Raw genomic sequence first — 23,092 nt, 5'->3', positions numbered from 1 at the left:
CGTTGTACCATCGGAATCCTTAGGCCAAGACTGCTAGGTCGTTAAAAATTCTGCATGCCATACTAAAGAGCCTACCTTTTATTTATCTTGTGGATGATTAAGAGAGGGAAAACAAAGTTTTTAGTAGGAATCATATATCAAGAATTACCCTTTACAAGATTACTTTGCTGGAAACCCTGGTGACATAGTGGTTAAGAGCTACGGCTGCTGACCGAAAGGTCGGCAGTTTGAATCCACCAGCTGCTCCTTGGAAACCCTATGGGGCAGTTCTACTTTGTCCTGTAGGGTCACTGTGAGTCAGAAGCGACTCAGCGGCAATGGGCTTGGTTTTTTTTGGTTTTGGCGGATTAGAGGATGTTTAGACTTGAGACTAGTGGGTCATTTCCACTTAATGTTTCTCTTTCTTTGGGGAGATATTTCTCTTGTAAGCAAGGAGAAGGAATACTCAATTCTGTGCTTTGCAGAAGTTTAGAATTGTCGGACAGGTTCGGCATGACACTTTGGAGGGACCTGAACCAGTTTGTCCTTCTCAATTTATTTGCCTCGCCCCCCATTGGAGGTTGGGAGGGCTACCCTGAACTGCCTTCTAAGAACATTGAGTTTAATCTAATGCACTATTGGCACTAAGAAATTCTAGTTTCCACTGATCCCCATTTGACTCATTAGCATGCCTTATAGAACAGTCTTTTGGTGACCTTTTTTTTTTTAAGGTCTAGTTTTAGGCAAGCCAGGGAGTTTCTTCAGTGGTTAACTGGTTTAATTAACATTTGTAGTGATTAACCATTTCTAATTATGAGCAGCTGAGAATCAGAGTGCTTCACATTTATCTCCTCTCGAAAGCTTACATTGCCCGTTACTGCCCTTTCCTCACCCAGACTTAATGTTGTTCTATCTAATACTGAGTATCCAACTTACCAAATCTGATTGGTTCTGCAGCAGAATCACATTGATCTGTGACTGGCTCACTATGTGTCCCAAGAACCCAGGGAACTTTTATTATATTTGTGTCGAGAAAATACTGATTGATTACTTTTTTCATCTCCATCACCATAAAGCTACATGGAAGACAGAAACACGTATGGATTTGGATTTGGTTCAGGTCAATAAAAGACAAAATTATGGTTATCTAGATTGTTACTCTTTATGGCACATAAGACAGTTGGGTGTCTCAGCACATACCATGCATAATGAATTAGGCAGGAATTAAGCAGGGGTTTCCCATCATCTTTATGGTATTACAATTTTTACCCTTGTGTCACAGCAAATATGTTTATATTCACAAAATCTAAGGAGCGGGTGGCAGATCTTTTTCACCAGCCATCAAGTCAAAGGGCTATTTTAAAAAGTAACTAAATATTTTGTTATGATCATGCTATAGTCATTATAGTATCAACTGTGATAACGTATAGGTGAGCTTTGAAAAAAGACCATATAATATTAATTTAACTGACTTTAAAAATGTTTGCTTTACTACCAAATACTAGTACTGATAAGCAGTTGAGGGGCGAAAAGGTACTTTTCATGTTACTGTGGGTCAACACTTGCCATTAAGAAATAGTGACACAAACTGGGAGGGAGCCAAGTGGGGAGAAATCTGCAAGGCATTTGTATTTGGTGAGTAAATGCCACTTTGGCATTTAATTACAATTATGATTAACTCAGTTACAATGTTCTGTTACACAGGAGTGATGTGCTGTTTGAGTACTCTGGTTTTTTCTCTGTTAGTGCCTTATTTGCTTTTAATTTGGTCAGGTCTTATCAGTAAAGAATTTAAGTCTGTTTTACTACTGTCTGCTAGATATCTAACCTTGTACAAGTCAACCATATTCCAATCTGCTTTCTCATCTGTAAAATGTGGTAATACCTGTTCTACCTGCCTGAGTAGCAAATGAGAATATTTTGAAAGCGGTATGCAGCATGGTGTACTTAAAAGTACATTTTTCTTTAGAGTTGAACCTGGATTCAAACTGAACACTGTTACTCACTAGATATATGAATTAGGGCAAGTTAATTAACCTTACTTGACTTCAGTGTCCTCACCTGTAAAGGGGAGTGTATGACCCCCTACTTACTGGAGTTTTTACAGGGGCGAATATCAAGCTTACCTTGCTTACCAGATCATCTGTAGTGAACAATTTGACATTTTTTCACCACATCAAAGATTCTGCTTCTAGGTGTGGCTAGCATCTGTCTCCCAACCTTCCTACAGAGTCAAAACCTCTTCTCAAATTTACAATCCTAGTAATAACTGTAAGCATTTACCTAGTAAGCAAGGTAAGCACGAACTTCCTTGTGCTTACTTATTAATCTGTAGTGAACAACTTCACGTGGGTTTCTCCACATCAAAGACCAAAGATGTGATTAAATCCATGTGTAATTGTTCACTACAGGTGATCTGGTAAGCAAGGTAAGCACCATGTTTATCTTGTGTATTAGATAATCTGAACCTGAGTTTTTGTGACAACTAAATGCCTCATTCAGTGTAAAATATTTCACATATTATCGTGCATATTCAGGCACTTCATAAATGGTAGCTGCTGTTAAAATCCAGACTTGCACATGCTACTTACTTTAATCCCATTTCACTGAAGAGGAAACTGAAGACCAGGGAAGAGAAGTGATTTGCTTATACTGCTAGCTGGTGAGTGGCTTAGCTGTTGACTCAGGCTCTTTCTGCTTATATCACCTAGACTACCATTTATAAGTGATCGTGTAGGAAAATAATAGCAGAAGCACTCTTGACCAGAACTGCCTGACTCATAGCTTTAACCTGATATACTCTCTTCCCTCTATAAAATGTACTTAATGATTCCAAGGGCTGACTGAACATTCATGACTAAGTAGGCTGCTCTGTAAGTAGACTTGTACACTTATCTTCCTTGTTGAGTTGGGTGCTTATCAGAAGTTGGTTGTGTTTATTCACAAACCTGTTTTTAAGTTATACTTGTTATAGTAATTATAAAACATTAATGAGTGTGTAAAGAAAATTCTTTCTAGGAAAATTAATTTGAATGCTTTGGAAAGTCTTGATAAAAGTAAGTTATTAAAAATTTTCTGTCAAATTGGATGAAGGCCAGATAACTGTGAAAGACTGGGGGAAAGTCATCAAAGTCTAAAGCAGTGCCTGTCAATGTGTCAAAGCCCATGGATCAGCTATTGTTTGTTAGTGGTCCACAAGGAAATAAAGCGCTCACACCAGAATATAAATTAACTACATCACTAAGCACACTGGTTCAGCTGACATTTTTTTCAGTTTTTTCAAGGAAGAAATGCATTAATTTACATTCTGGCACAAGTTCTTTATCTCATCATGGACAGACCATTGGTCAAAGGGACTTTGTATTTATATACCTTCAGAAGTGTTTTTATATTCTGTCTCCATTTGTAGAAACTGTTAGTGGAAATTATAGATGATGGATCATTATGGGCATGGCATATGTAAGAAAGAGGACCCAACCACAGTAAAGAACCTATGTCAGATATATGGGATTACTCTATATGAAAAGATTCATGAATAAGTGTACATGTGTATGTTCAAGTTAAAATGTTTAAGAGTATGTAAATATTTTTACAATTAATTTTCATTTAATGGACCATCTACAGATTTCGTTTAATAAACCAAAAAAACCCAGATCCATTGCCATCGAGTCGATTCCAACTCATAGCAACTCGGTGGGACAGAGTAGAACCGCCCCATAGGGTTTCCAAAGCTGTAATCTTTATGGATGCAGACTGCCCCATCTTTCTCTCACAAAGCAGCTGGTGAGTTAAGAGCGCTTAACTACTGTGCCACCCAGGCTCCTTTTTATTTAATAGAGGGGACTTACAGTATTCTCAGAGTTCCAGCTTGACGGGAAATATGTCTTTGACCTGTGCATATCTCTTAGTATCCTATGCATGCCTCTGTGTATCTTTACCATCCTGTATTGCGATTTTTAAATTAAATGTCTGTTTCTGCATTCTGAGTGTCTTAAAGACCATAGTAGTTTCTATAAACTCTTCATAGAGTTTCCAGTCTAATGGAGAAGGCAGACATTAAATAAAGATCTCAATAAAACAATTGAGTTGTCTGAACAAGTTGTTTGGGATGGTGTATGATCATATAGCAAGGGGACTTAATGTATTTTAGAGGTTACAATTTACCCCACTTTTTTCACCTTGATGTTATATAGGTGATTGTGTTGTTTTTTTAGGATACAAAAAAAAAATCAAATCAAATCACTAATTTAGATAGCTTTTACCATGGAACTGAACTTGAATTTTCAGTATGTATCAGAATTCTTAACTGCTGAGTTTTCAATCTACAATGTAGCTTACAAAGCCAAATCTCTTAGCTTATTATAGCTGAATTTAAATTTGATATTTTTTATTTTTACCAACTGATTAAATCAGAACTATTTCTGATTACTTTTAACTAAGTGAAAGATTTAACATTGTGCTAGAAATCGTAGTTTTGAATTTTAACGTATATTCTAAGTTTTTTTTAATTACAAAAGAAGTTTTGGTAACATGTTTGTGGTAACAAGTGGAAATAATGCAGGTATTACCAATGTTAACAGCACAGGGTTTATCTGTTCACACTTGATTTAAATTTCTGATTTGTTAAATTGATTGATTTTTTAGTATAAGCTAGGTATGGCTCTGGACCCCTATTCCTAGCTGTTTGGTTGCTATTGTGATGGTTAAAGTTGTGTGTCACTTGGCTGGGTCATGATTCTCAGTGATTTGGCAGTTATGTAATGATGTTGTCACTTCCATAATGAGAGCTGATCTAATGTAATCACCTCCATGATGAGATCTGTTATGAGAAACCATTCAGTTGAAAGGGAGTTTCCTTGGGAGTGTGGCCTGCATCCAATATAGGTGGACATTCTGGCAAAACTTGCTGGCTTTTGCTTGCTCTGGATCCTATAGCTGGCTTCTTTTCATCTAACCTCTGGTTCTTGGGACTTAAGCTAGCAGTTTACCTGCCGATCTTAGGATTCATCAGCCTCTACAGCCTGTAAGCCAGGGGCCTGTTGTCTGACCTGCTGATCTGGGGATTCATCAGCCTCCACAGCCTGTGAGCCAGAGGCCTGCTGTCTGATCTGCTGATCTTGGGTTCGCCAGCCCCTGCAGCTATGTGAGTCAGAAGAAGCCTCCAGCCCAACCTATGGACTGGGGACTTTCCAGCCTCTACAACTGTGTGAGCCATTTTCTTGATATAAACCTCTCTCTGTATATATTTATATGATTCAGTGGTTTTGCTTTTCTAGAGAACCTAGCTTAAGAGAGATACATAATTAAAACCAAACTTGTCTAAAGCTACACTCAGTCTTCCTGAAACTGTTTCTTTCTTACTTCCTTATTTATATTAATGTTACCATTCTTATTCTAATCGCCCAGGTTTAAAAATGCTGTCATCTTTAACTTCTATTTGCCACACACATCCTGTAAGGTCTGTCTGTAATATCTTTAACATCCCACTCCTTCCAGATCTCATTGCTTCTAGTCAAGTTTAAACCATATGTACCTCTCACTTTTAAGAGTTTTTTAATTGGTTTCCCTACTGATAATATATTCCCTCACCAACTCATTCTTTACTATTGCCATATTAATCTTTTTGAGGCATATTTCTAAATCCTCAAATCAAGAACCTCATTCTCTACCAAATAAAGTAAAATACTCCTTGATAAATTATCATAAGTTTCATTCAAGACCTTCTTCAGCTGGATTTTAAGATCTTTCAAGTTAAGGCCTGTGCCCTTCATTTATTCACTTATTCTTTGACTTAAATTCAGTAAATATTTGATTTCCATGAACTATGCAAGTTATTAGAGATATGGTGATTCTTGCCCTGATTTCATAGTTAAACTTGAGGTACAAAAGCTCTGGTACTCTTTATAATAGATGATGTAAGTGTCAATTATGCATGTATTTTTGGAATGAAACTTAGGGATCCACATGCAGTTTTACAGTTTAGTTTTTCATCTTTGTATTCCCTTCTGAATATAGCACAAATATTTGTTGAATTTGCATAAGTACAGGTTTTTGGGGTTTTTAATATTTATGTTAATTTTTTATATGGTTGGAGAAGAGGTATCTGATACATTTTTAGAATTAAAATCAAGGTTAAAAGTAAATGATTTTCATTATCTTTTCTAATCTGAGTAAATAGTTATTAACTCATATTATCTGTCATCATGTTTTTTAAAAGTTAGCAGATTTTAAATGCTATAAGGTCACTATGAGTTGGAATCGACTCAAAGGCAACAGGTATTTTTAGTGGAATTGGTATTCGATTTTAAAAATAAACCAAATTCTGAAAGAAGACCTAATTTAAAAGTATCCTGGAATTCCCAAACTTTAGAACGTTCTTCGAAACACGTGGTGCAACTCATCTTTTTACAGTTGATGAAAAACTTTGAGAAGTAAGGTAACTTACACACATCGAATTAGTTGCAGATCCAAGTCCAGAGCCAGAATTTAGTTCTCATTCACCCATGCTAGTGCTGCGGGTGAAAGGTGTTCTTGATGTGTTTTATGCAATATATATTATTCACTTAAGACTATAAGAATAAATCCATTAATACTGATTAGTAATAAAACAAATAACTATTTTCTGAAAAAACTTTATATGAGGTTTGCATAATGATGATTACCCATATAAACTAGTTAATGAATAGCTGTGATTTAAATTGTTGAGTGAAGTGGCAGCTTTAAAAGCCACACTGTTGAAGTGAGCTCATCTGCCACCTCTGTAATGGTATTTCAGTTTTTTTGCTGTAATACTGAGTAATGTCATCTTTGAAATTCACAAACTAACACTCAAGCTGATTTGAAGCAGAAATTGCATGTGGATCTCTTAATTACATTTTTAAATATATTCATAATCAGCACTTACATTATCTATTTTAAAGAGTACCTGAGCTTTTGTACCTCAAGTTTAACTTGAAGTAAAGCAAGGTTATTAAAGTAAAAGAGAAGTACAGAATATAATTTTATAATTAGTTTGAAGAAAGTGTCGTGTTATTTTGAGACGACATATGCTATTTAGCCATTGGATTTCAAAGTGATAAAATTTTATGCCTTAAGAATGAGATAGAAAAAGGAAATTCTTAGAATAGTAATTTGTGATTTTTATCTTAAGTTGAAAAAATATTGAAAAGATTTTATCACCAGAGGTCAATGTTTCTCTATTTTTTTAATAGTAAATTCTTCATAATTAAAAAAATTACAGTACAACTATATACTTTTTGGTCTAATAATTATTGGATTCATTCATTAAAGAGATATTTATTGATCACCTGCTGTCTTCCAGGTACTATTTTAAGTGCTGGAGCTACAGTGAGGAACCAAAACAGAGCTCTGCTGGAGGTTACTTTATAGTGAGGAGAAAGACAATAAGTTATGAAATGCTGTGAAAAATTGAGAGGGTCAGGGGATAGGGAGTGATGAGGGAGCTTTTATTTATATAATCAGTGAAGACCACTTTGATAATTTAACAATGTAATGATATTTAATATGTATTGATCTTTTATAAATAATTACCCTTAGAAGTACTCATTAGAGGTGGATAAATTTTTGGTGAAACAAATTTATATTGTTTGGTAAAAATTGATTGATAGAAGAAAAAGTGTAAAGTAAATGTGTAATGTTTTTATGGGAACGAAACTAGAATAGAAAAAAATTATTGCATTTACAATAATGAAATGACAAAAGAAAAGAACACAGTAAAAATTTTAGTAAGAAAGGCACAGGACCTGTAGTTAAAAAATTATAAAATCTTATTGATGACAATGAGATCTTAACAAACTAAAAAACATATATTTTTGTATGTGAAGCCTTAATATCAAAATGCCAATCATCTCAAAATTAATATACTAATTTATTGTGGAATTTCAATTAGAACCTCAATAGGATTAGGGCTTTTTATTGAGGAGAGGAATTAGATAATATTGTTTTAAAGTATATATAGAAGAATAAATGTAAAATTAGCTTTAAAAATTATGAAAAAGAAGAGATGTGGAAATAGAAACTTTAACAAATATTAAATATATAAATATATTAAAGTTAAAAGTGTAATATTGGCATAAAAATCAACAAATAATAGAACAGAATTGTTGTTAGGTGCCAATGAGTCAGTTCCGACTCATAGCAACCCTGTATACAACGGAACAAAACACTTCCCAGTCCTGCACCATCGTCACTATTGTTGCTATGCTTGAGCCCATTGTTACAGCCACTGTGTCAGTCCATCTTGTTGAGGGTCTTCCTTGTTTTTGCCAACCCTCTACTTTACCAAGCCTGATGTCCTTCTCCAGGGACTGGTCCCTCCTGATAACATGTCCAAAGTACATGAGACAAAGTCTCGCCATCCTTGCTTCTAAGAAGCATTCTGCTGTACTTCTTGCAAAACAGATTTGTTCATTCTTTTCCAGTCCATGGTATATTCAATATTCTTCGCCAGCACCATAATTCAGAGGCATCAGTTCTTCTTCAGTCTTCCTTATTCATCATCCAGCTTTCGCATGCGTATGATACAATTGAAAATACCATGGCTTGTGTCAGGCACACCTTAGTCCTCAAAGTGACATCTTTGCTTTCCAGTACTTTAAAGAGGCCTTTTGCAGCAGATTTGTCCAGTGCAATACATCATTTGATTTATTGATTGCTGCTTCCATGGGTGTTGATTGTGGATCCAAGTAAAAAGAAATCCTTGACAACTTTGGTCTTTTCTCTGTTTATCATGATGTTGCTTATTGGTCCAGTTGTGAGGATTTTTTTCTTTATGTTGAGGTTTAATCCATACTAAAGACTTCATCAGTAAGTGCTTCAAGTTGTCTTCTCTTTCAGCAAGCAGGGTTGTGTTATCTGCATAACGCAGGTTGTTAATGAGTCTTGCTTCAATCCTGATGCCCCATTCTTCTTCACACAGTCCAGCTTCTCAGGTTATTTGCTCAGCATACAGACTGAGTAAGTATGGTGAAAGGATACAACCCTCACGCACACCTTTTCTAACTTTAAACCAGGCAGTATCGCCTTGTTCTGTTCGAATGACTGCCTCTTGGTCTATGTACAGATTCCACATGTGCACAGTTAAGTGTTCTGGAATTCCCATTCTTTGCAATGTTATCCATAATTTGTTATGATCCACACAGTCGAATGCCTTTGCATAGTCAGTAAAATACAGGTAAACATCTTTCTAGTATTCTCTGCTTTCAGCCAAGATCCATCTGACATCAGCAGTGATATCCCTTGTTCCATGTCCTCTTATGAATCCAGTTTGAACTTCTAGTAGTTGCTTGTTGATGTATTGCTCTAACAGCTTTTGAATGATCTTCAGCAAAACTTTACTTAGAACAGAATTAGCGTCCTGAAATTGAAGATAATTAATAGTAAAAATGATACTGCAGTGGGAAAAGGATGATTTATGTTAAAAATGTTGAGAATAGCCAGAGGACTCATATCAAAAATATAAAGAACTCCTGCAAATCAAGAGCATAAAGACAGAAAAAAAAAAGGGTAAGAAACCTAAACAGCCATTTCATAGAAGATATCCAAATGACCAATAAAGGTGAAAAGTTGCTTAACCTCATTCATGTCAGGGAAATGCAAAGTAAACCCAAATAGAATACCACTGTTGTCTCAGTTATCTAGTGCTGCTATAACAGAAATACCGCAAGTGGGTGGCTTTAACAAACAAATTTATTTTCTCATGGTTTAGGAAGCCGGAAGTCCAAATTCAGGGTGTTGACTCTAGGAGAAGTCTTTCTGTCTCTGCCAGCTCTGGAGAAAGGTCCTTGTCTCTTGAGCTTCTGCTCCTGGGCGATCTTCATGTGGCTTGGCATCTCTCTTCCCCCATCTCTGCTACTTAGTTTTAGCTTGCTTGTATAATCTCCTTTATATCTCAAAAGAGATTGACTCAAGATACACCCTACAGGGATCACAATAGAGGGTCCCGGACAGAGCTGGAGAAAAATGTAGAACAAAATTCTGACTCTCAAAAAAAAAGACCAGACTTACTGGTCTGACAGAGACTGGAGAAACCCCAAGAGTTTCACCTCCGGACACACTTATAGCTCAGTGATGAATTCACTCCTTAGGTTCACCCTTCAGCCAAAGATTAGACAGGCCCATAAAACAAAATGAGACTAAATGGGCAAACCAGCCCAGGGGCAAGGACGAGAAGGCAGGAGGGGACAGGAAAGCTGGTAACAGGGAACTCAAGGCCAGAAGGGGAGTGTTGACATGTTATGGGGTTGGCAAGCAGTGTCACATAATAAGTGTATTAATTGTTTAATGAGAAACTAGTTTGCTCTATAAACCTTCATCTAAAGTACAATAAAAAAAAACAAAAACACCCTACACTAATCCTGTCTTACTAACATAACAAAGACAACCCATTCCCAAATAGGATTATAACCACAGGCATAGAACCCATAACCCGTTGCTGTTGAGTCGATTCCGACTCAGCGGCCCTATAGGACAAAGTAGGACTGCCCCATAGGGTTTCCAGGGAGCGGCTGGTGGATTTGAACTGCTGACCTTTTGGTTAGCAGCTAAGCTCTTAACCACTGCTTCACCTGGGCTCTAACCACAGGCAGAGGTTAATGAGTTACAACACATATTTTGGGAGAACACAGTTCAATTCATAACATTCTACCCTTTGGCTCCCCAAAATCCACGTCCTTGCCACATGCAAAACACATTCACCCCATCACATCATCGTGAAAGTCCAAAGTCAACTCCAAGTCAAAAATCTCCAAAGTCAACTCCAAGTCAAAAATCTCATCTTCTGAAGCATCTAAGTCAGATATTGGTGAGACATGAGGCATATTCCATCCTGGAGCCAAATTTTTTTTTATCTGTGAAATCTAGACTACAAATTATCTGTTTCCAAAGTACAGTGGTGGAACAGGTACAAGGTAGACATTTCCCTTACAAATGAGAGAAATTGGAAGGAAAGAAGGTGTGATGGACACTCAGCAAGTCCAAAACCCAGCAGAACAATTTACATTAGCAATCAAGGCTTGAAAATAATCCTGTTGGCCACGCCCTCTGCATTCTAGGTGGAGACCCCTGAGTCCTGGGCTTCAGCTCCACCTTCCAAGCCCACTATGATATCAACTCTGCTTCCTTGGCTTTGGGCGGCCCATTAATAATATACAAAGAGCTTCTACATACTGAAAAGTAAGAGACAAACATCCCAATAGAAAAATAGGCAAAAGATATAAATAGGTAGTTCAGAAAAGTAGAAAGCAAAATGGCCAATAAACCTATGAAAATATGTTCGAACCCAGTAAAACCAAAAAAAACCCAACTCCATTGCCATTGAGTCAATTCCGACTCATTGTAACCCTGTAGGGCAGAGTAGAACTGCCCCATGGGGTATCCAGGGAGCAGCTAGTGGATTCGAACTGCCTCCCTTTCGGTTAGCAGCTGAATGCTTAACCACTGTGCACCAGGGCTCCAGTAGTCATCTGGAAAATGCAAATTAAGTTTTTATCCACTCATCTTGCCAAAAAAAAAAGGTTAAAAAAGTTATAATATGCATTGTTGACTCTTCGGCCTATGAAAAGAGATGAAAAATTATGCTTGCTTTTGATAATGTGAATTTTGGGAAAGTAAACTACCAAATTAAAAATACACATGCCCTTCAATCCACCGTTTCATACCTGGGAATAAATCCATAGAAATAAAAGCTCCATAAGGATGTTTATGTCAACTAATAGCAAAAAACAAAATCCCCAAAACAAAAATGAAATCAACCTGAATGCCCATCAGTAAGGAGATAACTGAATAAATTGTGGTTTATAATTATGAAATAATAGGAAACTGTTAGATCATTAACAGGCAAAAAAAGAAAAATGCCCCAAGATGTGTACAATATGATGTCTCTTTTATAAAACAATAACAAAAGCTCCTACATACATGTATATAAATGTGTGATTTTATGAACATGGAGAAAGGTGTAGAAGGGTATACATCAGGATGTCAACAGTGATTGACAAAATAAAGGTACCAATGAAAAAAAGCATGCATAATATGAGTCTACTGATATAAAAGGGGTTTTATGTGTATATGTATGCATATGTGTATATAACTAAGCCCATCATCATATCAGTGGTGGTTAAGCGCTGCTAGTTGGCCTTTGTCAACTCAAGATCCTGGTGTATATCCCTTTAAAACTAGGAAGCCTATTTAAATGGCCTCTCTCTCACCTGCATCTCTAGCCTATTCAGAACAGGCACTACAATAAAGAAGTGGATCTCTTATCAGTGTTTATGTCTCAACATCTTTGTGAAAGGATACTTGGAGCCTCTTGGTGGTGGGGCATGATTTAACATTTTAACATTCATTTCTCCTTAAGTCTTTGGGTTTCTTCTCTGTATTTTACTGAGAAATGTCTGGCATCTAGTGGCCTTTAGTGAAGCCAGTGTTGAGTTCAGGCTTCCATCAGTTGCCTGAGCAACAATTAAAATCACTTCTAGGTATTGGAGCTAGCACATTGTAACCAGACTCTCTGGTAAGTGCTCTCATATTAATAGGTTGAATACAGTTTCAAATTATATAAAATTGTATCTATTAAAGTTCTTTTTCTTTTGTGTAAAGTTCCCTTAATTATCCTTTTCTCTGCCAGAGTGTTAAGTTTAAAACTTTTTAGAGGTAAGATCTGTTTGTGGTTCGTCTTTGGGTCCCCTGTGGTGCCTTGTACATATAAGTGCTCAGTAAATACTTATTCAGACAGAGAGTGATGGGAAGATCATTACAGGCTATTGCAGTAATAGTTCTTCATTGTGTGGGTATGTGCCATGCATTGCAAGATGTTTACCGTCTCTGATCCCTGCCTACTCCATGCCTATAGCACTCTGGTCACTGCAACAACCAAACCTCCCCCCCCCCCGCCCCCCGCCCCATTCCAAAAGTCTTCTGAGGGGAGGTGGAGGATTGATGCTACCCTTGTTGAGAACCACGGGTCTAGAGTAATTAGATAAGCCTTTGTAGGGATGGGAGTCTCTGGGTTGTGCAAACCATTAATGTGCTTGGCTGCTAACTAAAAGGTTGAAAGTTTTAATTCACCCAGTGGTTCCTTGAAAAGAGACCTGGCTATATACTTCTGAAAAAAATCAGCCACTGAAAGCCCTATGGAACACAATTCAACTCTGACACGTATGGGGTCGCCATGAGTTGGAGTCGACTCAGCGGCAACTGGTTAAGTACCTGAGCTAAAGGTATTTGAAGAATGAGTAGGATTTTAAAACCAGAGAAATCGGGACACAAACATCATTACAAGAAGAGGGAGCAATGAATATACACTCTGTCTTAACTGACAAAGTGATGTGTCTATGTTGGAAAATAGAAATAAAGTTGGATAAATAGAGTGGAGTTTTGTTGATAGGAGTCTGACAGAGGTGAGAGGAGAGGGAAAATTGTCCTTTCACTTTCTAATGCATCCTGCATACTGCTGCCAAATTAATTTCCTAAAACACGACCCTATTCGTCAGTCCACTTAATATTGCCTGCTAGTCTTTACACCTTTGCTCAAGGCAGTTTATCTCATCCTGCCGTCCAACTTTATCTTACTACTCCTTAAAATTAAGTATGGCTAGCTGGCTGATAAAACTGATACTTCCCTTTCTTTCCCTGTCAATATGCTTACTGCATGCTTTTATTAATATCTTTATTCGTTTATAAAATCCATTATCATTCTGCCTCAACAACTTATTATTTTTAGAGGCCCTTTTTCCCTAATGAAACTGGCCCACATCACCCTGATAATCCCTTTTGTCTTTCTTATAGTATTTATGGTTTGTACCACACCATTTAGCACAAAATAGTACATGGCTTTTCATGCCTCCCATTCTTTTTTTCTCTGTATAATTTGTATTTTTATTCTCCTGAAGAGCTGTGTGAGGTTAAAATATATGATTCACAATATTTTTGTAAGCCCCCAAAGCAGTTTTTTTGGTCATCTAATTAGGTATTGCCGTTCGAGTGAAATTATTTGATACAGTGTTAGACATTGAGTACCCTGAAAATTCAAATTCTGTATTTGTAGATCACAGAATTTTAATATTGCAGCATAGTAATGTTTCTTACATTTAACTTAATCAGTATGTTTATGTTTCGATAACTAGACTTAATTCTTTTGAGGGTAGGGACCATGATGTATATGTGTTTCCCCACATACCTAGTAGAATGCCGTGCTCACAACTACTAAATATGTTTAAAATTTGACTGCATTCGATTGATTTTTATTTGCTTTATCAGTTTGCCTTAACTGTAACCATGTCCAGATCATTGTTTTGTTTTGCTAACAGTCCAAAAAACCCCACTGCCATCGAGTCGATCCCAACTCGTAGCGACCCTATGTCCCATAGGGTTTCCAAGGCTGTAACTCTTTACAGAAGCAGACTGCCACATCTTTCTCCCGCAGAACGGCTTGTGGGTTTGAACTGCAGATCTTTGGTTTAGCTGCTGAGTGCTTTAACCACTTTGCCACCAGGGCTTCTTTGCTAGCAACAGAGGGCACCAATAGGGTACTTGTAGAGACCAACAGGGTACTTGTAGTCCCATCCCAGCCCTTGATACCTTCCTTGAGCCACACTTCCCTTTTTCTTAGTTTCATAGAAATTTGGATATTATACTAAATGGAAGTGGCTCAGTGCTAATTATAGAGCAATATTGGCTTTAGGCTGTTTATTTGAAAATGAGTAAATGCTGTCATATTTTGATCCTTTGTAGTTTTCAAACTTTTTCTTTATTCTCATTCTTAGTTCAAATGAAATCTTACCCAGGATCTAACTTATTAATTAGATATATTCTTTTTTTGGTCAAAGGGAGAAAATAAAGGTGGAAGGAGACAATCTGGAGACCCACCTTCTTACTACTCCTACCTCCTCACCCCATCCCAAGAGCACAGCTTGAAAATCACTGTAACTCATCTAGATAAAAAATGCTTTTTGAAAACTATTGTTTCGTGATACTCGTGTAGAAATTTAGTATAAAAAACAGAAACATTTTAAAGTGATTTTTAAGTACAAAGGAAAATGCTTTAGAATAAATTTGTTTCAGCAATAAAAGAGTTAATATAGTAAGCAGTAAAGACGGAGATACTGCTTGGGGATAGTGCTTCTGTCTGTCAGTTGTGGTTTAAGGAAAGGGGGTGGTGTTCTGCATTTGAAAGGACTTTAATGAATGCTGGTAGTGTTTGTGAGAGCTAATGGTCAGTATGGGAAAGGAGAGCAGAAGAAAGTGGTCTGGCTGCTTCAGGATAGGTGGATGAGAGTTTGCTCTCATTGAACGGAATGTTCCACCGTGTTTCATCTTTATTCATTATCCTTTGTTCTTTATAATGTGATATACTGGTATAAAAGTAAATGTAGATATATGTGTGAATGTGATTTATTTTCTTTTAAATCTGTTTGTTGTGTACAGCAGGGCAAATACTTCTCTTGTCTTGGTTGGATGCACAAATCTGTGCAGTGATTTTTGCCCGTTGCCTAGACGATCACTTGGTTTCTCTCAGGATGTCTGGTTCTCGTAAAGAGTTTGATGTGAAGCAGATTTTGAAAATCAGATGGAGGTGGTTTGGCCATCAAGCATCATCTCCTAATTCTGCAGTTGACAGCCAGCAGGGAGAATTTTGGAATCGAGGACAGACTGGAGCAAACGGTGGGAGAAAGTTTTTAGATCCATGTAGCCTACAGTTGCCTTTGGCTTCAATTGGTTACCGAAGGTCCAGCCAACTGGATTTTCAGAATTCACCTTCTTGGCCAATGGCATCCACCTCTGAAGTCCCTGCATTTGAGTTTACAACAGAAGATTGTGGCGGTGCACATTGGCTGGATAGACCAGAAGTGGATGATGGCACTAGTGAAGAAGAAAATGAATCTGATTCCAGTTCATGCAGGTTATTTTCTTATTGTTAGAAATGGGATGTGGGGGGATTGTCTCTATGATGTTTTAAAATAATTTAGTATTTATTATTTATAATCTATGATTATATATATGTACATCTCCATACATGCACTTAAAATGTCTTGGTATGAACATGTGGTACTTTTGCTAGGATTTTTAAAAATGGTGTAATATTAATCATGTAAAATTATGAAGACAACAGCATTCATTTTGAAATACTTTGTGTTCCATATATAGATCTGGCTTTGCTTTAAAAATAATTTATAGTAGCAATTTTATGCATCATTGCCTTAGGTTTGCCTCATTCATTTACCTTCTATAGTCATAGCAAAACTAAAGAAGACATTTCTATAGTATAAAATTTTATGGCATTTTAGTTTACAACAGATTATAAAGTTATCTTTAGTTTTAATGAAGATTAAAGGGTTTACAGGGAGATGCACATTGTAGTTATCAGGTTTTTTTTACGCCATTGTCATTGTCAATAATATTTTTCTTAATGGTTATTTCTCTTTGTCCTGTCTATGTTGCAGCTCCCCACACGAATACAAAGAATACAGTAACATGTCTTTTTGTAAGATGACAGTTAATAATTCTTGTTACCTTCACTATTACTGCAGTTTATGCTGACTATTTAGGCAAAGGAAGGACATTCTTTCAGGAGTGTTAAAGGAACATAGAGGGGCTAGATGTGGTCAAATGGTGAAAATGGGGCAAGAAAAAGGGGAAATGAGTTAGAGGAGACTAAAAGAAAAAATTGGTAATTTCATAATGACTTTATCCATCTTTACCCTTGGGATCTAGCTTTATCTTTGAAATGGATTTTCTTATTAGTTTAAACTATTATAACATTATGTAACAAGCTACAGCATGGAAGTCACCTTTCTGATTCGTCTTCACTTGAAAGTATTTATTTTGAAATATTGAAGGTATGAGAAACTTGTTTTTCCAGTTTGATTACTGGATTCTTTTTAAATTTTCTTCACAGGTTTTGATAACACTTGTAATTTGTAAGTTGTGTATTATTAATATAGGTATCACAAGGAACTGAGACAAAATGAGTTCATATATTCAAATGTCTCTTGGGGATGTTTACGACCTTTTCCTCTTCTAACCTTGAGAATATGGAATTCTGAAGTGTGGTACTGGAATGATGATTAATGTAGACCAGTCATCTGTAATCATTTGTGTAAGGGAGAAAGGAGAATATCTTTACATAGGTAAATAGTGTATTTATTTAAACATTAAAAAAATAGTTCATGATTTGACATTAAGGGAATAGGAGCCACTAATAATTTTAATTGGCGATCAGTTGAGTTAATGTGGTTTCATTGTTTTATATTTTATTTGGAGACTTGTTGCCATAAGAAGAATAATTTATGTGGTAAAAGGTTCATGGATTATCCTTTCATGAGACACGAAAGAGTAATAATGTTTCCATTTGAAAATCAATACAGTGTATTGAGTATTTTAACATTCCTTTCTAAAATTAGAAACAACAAAACATTAATTCATTTAGCAGCATAGGTTATGAAAATCTTAACATGTATCTACTACCTGAAGAGATTACGCATCTGTCGTATAAAATTTATATACAGGTATAATGGTGGAGAGATTGGTCACTATAATTTGTGTCTTTACCACAAAGGTAGTTTACATAGCTAATGATTAAAACCCAAACCCAGTGCCTTCGAGTTGATTCTGACTCATAGCCACCCTATAGGATAGAGTAGAACTGCCCCATAGGGTTTCTGGGGCTATAATCTTTACGGAAGCAGACTGCCACGTCTTTCTCTCTTGGAGCCACTAGTGGGTTTGAACCACGGACCTTTCATTTAGCTGAGCACTTAGCCACTGTACCACCAATGATTACTAAAATTAAATTAGTTTATTCTTTAGTATCTATGCTAACATATCTTAATGGGATATTCATTATGAAAGAAAAAAATATTGCTTTTTTTTGCTGAAGAATGTGAAATTGACACTTTATAGAATATAAAAAATATGAAAATGATATTCTAAAAACCTAGAAAAAATGCTAATCAAGAAGACTGATAAAAAGTAAAATAAGACAGGAGTAAATGATTCACATCTGCAGTAACCAAACTATTCTTAAAATATTGTGTCAAAAATAAATGCATTGAAAGGAAATATCTCTGATATCTTAGATATAAGAGGGAGAAATATGTCAAGGCAATTTAGTATTTCCCAGTGATTTGAAATTTTGATCTTAACATCTTATGGAAAAGAAAAAACAGACATTTTAGATTTTATAAATGTCATTTGTGTGTACACTTCTGCATTTTTTTCTAGATTAAATATACCTAATTCTCCCATCTTCCTTCAAATCTCTGGCTCTGAGTCTTTGATCTTTGTCATAGAATACATTTATTTGCCATCAGCATTTTGATTAAGTGAGCAGTCTCTCAGTAGTTGCCCTTTTATTGTAAACAAATCAAAGCTTATCACTGTTATGTCAAAAGAAGTTACACTGACATTCATCAAATTTTTTAATATAACTTGGAAACAATTCTTTTTCTTATATAGTATTTTCAAATAATAAAACACAGTAAGTATTTTTTTTAGTATGTTCTAGCTTGATATGTTAAAATATTAAAGATATAATGGGAAAATAGATATGATATCCTGAGAATTTCTTATTTAAGCCATCATAATATTTACATAGATCTCAGAACTTAAGACTGAAATTTTGAGTTATTACAAAGGGCACGACAGCTGAGTGATTTTGCATACTCACAATCATGATACGCACAATATATCTGGACAATTTAAAGCAGGAGTTAAGAGGCATCATATGTTGGTAATATGTTTCATCAGTTGTGTTCTGGCTAGGAGACATGTCTGCCTGAGCCTTAGACTTCTGGTAATTTCTGCGGCTACCCATCCAAGTGATACAAAAGTTTCCCATCTTTTTTAACTTTGATCTTGGGTCTGTAACTTAGCCATCTTACCTCCATGGGAGTCATCTGAGTCATTTTGGTACTCAAATACAAAGTTTGTTTGATTACACCGTGAGGAATTTTAGACCGTAAGGAACAGAGTAGTAAGTCACCTTTTATATGAGCAATGGGTTCCTAAAGACCTTAATTCAGGATGTATTCTTACTAGGGCTAGCAAGTTTACTAGCTAAAGTTACCCACCATGTGTCAGTAGTGCAAGTACACTTTACACTTCACCTGACTTAACAGCTTTGAAATTATGTGATTTTTGACATATTTTTAATTGGGGGACTCATTATTTCAAAATTTGTCTATAAAGTTAGACTTTAGTATTTTATGTATCAGACTGCTTCCAGTTTCTTAAATCAATTTTTGTAAAATGTTACTGCACTTACAAATATTCAAAAATAATAATAGCTAATACTGGGTACTTACTATCTGCCAGGCACTATTCTAAGCACTTTACTATATTAACTCATTTAGTCTTAACAAAAGAATTTTGAGCTAGGTTGCTATTATCATTCTAATTTTACAGGTGAGGCAGATGAGCCACAGGAAGGCTAAGTAATTTGCTCAAGTTTAGGAAGTAAAATAGTGCAGTTTAAAAATACACTTTATTTTTTAGAACAGTTTTAAATTTACAGAACAATTGAGAAGATAGTATGGAGAGTTCCTATATACATCACACCCAGTTTCACCTATTATTAACATGGTGCATTTGTTACAATTAATGAACCAGTATTGATACAATACAATGAACTAAAGTCCATACTTTATTCAGATTTTCTTAGTTTTTACCTAATGTTCTTTTTCTGTTCCAGGATCCTATCCAAGATACCATTACATTTAGTCATCATGTTTCCTTAGGTTCCTCTTAGTTGTGACAGTTTCTCAAACTTTCCTTGTTTTTGATGACCATGACATTTTTAGGAGTACTGGTCAAGTGTTTATGTTTTTCTCATGATTAGACTGGGGTTATGGGTTTTGGGGGAAAAGACGAGATGAAAAAATGCCATTTTCATCACATCATATCAAAAGTACATACCATTAACATGTCTTATCACTGTTGATGTTGACTTTGACAATTGAAATCACTGTATTTTGAATCTAAACAACTAAGATCTAGATTTCATGCTCTTAACCATAGCAGTGTTGTTGTTGTTAGGTGCCATTGAGTCGGTTCTGACTCATAGTGACCCTGTGTACAACAGAACAAAACACTGTCTGGTCCTGCACCATCCTCACAGTCATTGCTGTGCTTGAGCCCATTGTTGCATCCACTATGCCAATCCATCTTGTTGAGGGTCTTCCTCTCTTTCACGGACCCGCTACTTTACCAAGCATGATGTCCTTCTCCAGGGACTGGTCCCTCCTGATAACATGTCCAAAGTATGTGAGACGAAGTCTCGTCATCCTCGCTTCTAAGGAGCATTCTGGCTGTACTTCTTCCAAGACAGATTTATTCATTCTTCTGGCAGTCCCCATGGTATATTCAGTATTCTTTGTCAACACCATAATTCAAAGGCATCAATTCTTCTTTGGTCTTCCCTATTCATTGTCCAGCTTTCGCATGTATATGAGGAGACTGAAAATACCATGGCTTGGGCCAGGTGCACCTTAGTCCTCAAAGTGACATCTTTGCTTTTTAACACTTTAAAGATGCCTTTTGCAGCAAATTTGCCCAATGCAGTTCGTCAGTTGATTTCTTGACTGCTGCTTCTGTGGGCGTTGATTGTGGATCCAAGTAAAGTGAAATCCTTACAACTTCAATATTTTCTCCATTTATCATGATGTTGCTTATTAGTCCAGTTGTGAGGATTTTTGTTTTCTTTTTGTTGAGGTGTAGTCAGATTATTATGGTCATTATTTTGGAGTGGTCATGAACTCCCTGAAGCTGATCTGTACCTTGTATCAGTCAGAGTTCTTAGTTTTAAGCAACTGAAATTGACCAGCTGATTTAAACAGAATAGGAGTTTATTGCAATCATGTTTGTTCCCAGAACTGCTGGGAAAGCTGGAGAATCAGCTTAGGAAAAAGGATAGGCACTACAGTTGCACAACTTGCCTTTAAAAAAAAAAAAATTTTATTGTGCTTTAGGTAAAGGTTTACAGAACAAATAATTTCTCATTAAACAGTACACATATTGTTTTATGACATTGGTTAACAAACTTACAACATGTCAACACTCTCCGTTCTTGACCTTGAAGGACTTTTTTTTTTTTTGGTGAAAATATACGCAGCCAAAGATACACCATTTCAAAAATTTCTACCGATACAATTCAGTGACATCAGTTACGTTCTTCCGGTTGTACTGCTATTCTCACTATCCTTTTCCAAATTATTCCATCACCATTGTCTTCAACTTACTGTCCCCTAGGCTTCCCATCAAACCATTTGTGTTGGTGTTGTCAATTTGATCTCACATAGATAATTTTTTTTTGTACTTTAGATGAAGGTTTACAGAACAAAATAGTTTCTCATTAAACAGTTAGTACACATATTGCCCTTTGACAATGGTTAACAAACACATGACATGTTAGCGCTGTCCTTTCTTAACCTTGGGTTCTCTGTCACCAGCTTTCCTGTCCCCTCCTGCCTTCTAGTCCTTGTCCCTGGACTGCTATGCCTCATTAGTCCCGTTTTGTTTTATGGGGCTGTCCAATCCCTGGCTGAACGGTGAACCTTGGGAGTGACTTCACCACTGAGCTAAAAGGGTGCCCAGGGGCCATACTCTCGGGGTTTCTCCAGTCTCTGTCAGGCCAGTAAATCTGGTCTTTTTCGTGTGTTAGAATTTTGTTCTACATCCTTTTCCAGCTCTATCCAAAACCCTCTCTTGTGATCCTGGTCAGAGCAGTCAGTGGTGGTAGCTGGGCACCATCTAGCTGTACTGGACTCAGTCTGGTGGAGGCCTTGGTAGCTGTGGTCCATTAGTCCTTTGGACTAATCTTTTGCTTGTATCCTATTCTCTTCATTCTCCCTTGCTCCTGAAGGGGTGAGACCAGCAGAGTATCTTAGATGGCTGCTCACAGGCTTTTAAGACCCCAGATGCTACTCACGAAGGTAGAATGTAGAACATTGTCTTTATAAACTGTGTTATGCCAATTGAGCTAGATGTTCCCCAAGACCATGGTCCCCACGGCCCTCCACCCAGCAATTCAGTCCATCAGGGAGTTTGGATGTGTCTGTGGAGCTTCCATGACCTTTCCTCGTACAGGTTGTGCTGGCTTCCCCAGTACTATGTACTGTCGTACACTTCACCAAAGCAACTGGCCTTTTTTTAACTCCACATCTTTAAGGCAGAAGAACCTGTCTTTATGCTACTTACTGCTTACATTTTAACTATTTTATTTTTATTCCATTTGGAACTGGATAAATGAGGTCTGAAGCTTTTAGAATTAGACACATTAGGCATAAAACAATGAAACACACACCCCACATATACACTTACATGCACACAGCCAAGTAATTTAGTCATTTAACTTTAAGAATATATTAGTAGGGCATAGGCTAAATAGAACAAAGAGAATAAAAAATACAGTGACTCAAGATGGAAGTTTATTTCTCTATCACCTAACAAGTAGGCAGGTGGCCCAAGGCAAATAGATATCTCTGCTTCACAAGTTCACTCATAGACCTCGTGAAGGTTCCTTTCATACTGTTTCTCAACCATCGTGTAGGATGTTGTTCTTTCTGCATGTTTGAAGTTCACTCAGTTTTCCGTCTTCATTCCAGCCTGTGGGAAGGGCCAAAGAGAGGAAAGGGAAGACTAAAGTAAGTGACGCATGTTGCATATATCAGTTCTTCTGATATTTTGTAGGTAAAAACTTAGGCACGTGGCCACAGCTGATCAATTGCAAGGGATTCTCAGAAATGTAGTCTAACTGGGTAGCAATGTGTCTAGCTAAAACTTACTACTATGAGAGAAGTGAAGAATGGATTTGGAGTACAATCAATAGCAAGAGGTGAAGACAGCTGAATAGAACTTTTCAAAGTTCTTTGGTTCTGATTTTTTAAATTAATTTTTCTGTATTACGTAGTATATTTTTTATCATAGAGGCATTAGAAAATAGAAATAAAACAAAAACAGAAAAATGAAAATTACTAATTACATGAATAAGGAGCCCTTGTGGCGCAGTGGTTAAAGCGATCAGCTGGTAACTGAAAGGCTGGCAGTTCGAAACCACCAGCCACCCTGTGGGAGAAAGATAGGGTAGTTTCCTTCCATAGAG

The 23,092-nt window shown here is 36.6% G+C and overlaps 1 protein-coding gene across 4 annotated transcripts in view; it reads left to right on the top strand.

Moving 5' to 3' along the window:
- Positions 1-23,092, top strand: part of KLHL5 (kelch like family member 5) — an 82,997-nt gene that overhangs the window by 6,422 nt on the left and 53,483 nt on the right. The window contains exons 1-2 of one of the 4 annotated variants that reach the window (XM_004384671.3): positions 11,167-11,172; positions 15,512-15,895. The exons of 1 other annotated variant lie outside the window; for it this stretch is intronic. In XM_004384671.3, the coding sequence (XP_004384728.1) occupies positions 15,513-15,895 (383 nt within the window). In that variant the 5' untranslated portion in view covers positions 11,167-11,172; position 15,512. Of the gene's footprint in view, positions 1-11,166; positions 11,173-14,565; positions 15,896-15,921; positions 17,124-23,092 lie in introns of those variants that run through there. 2 more of the 4 variants (XM_023738945.1, XM_023738947.1) reach the window with 2 other exon arrangements.

This window comes from Trichechus manatus, unplaced genomic scaffold (genome assembly GCF_000243295.1).
Source record: "Trichechus manatus latirostris isolate Lorelei unplaced genomic scaffold, TriManLat1.0 scaffold00126, whole genome shotgun sequence".
In the NCBI taxonomy this organism is placed as follows: domain Eukaryota; kingdom Metazoa; phylum Chordata; class Mammalia; order Sirenia; family Trichechidae; genus Trichechus; species Trichechus manatus.
Note: the sequence above shows the minus strand (reverse complement) of the source record. Positions and strands in the feature narration are given on the sequence as shown.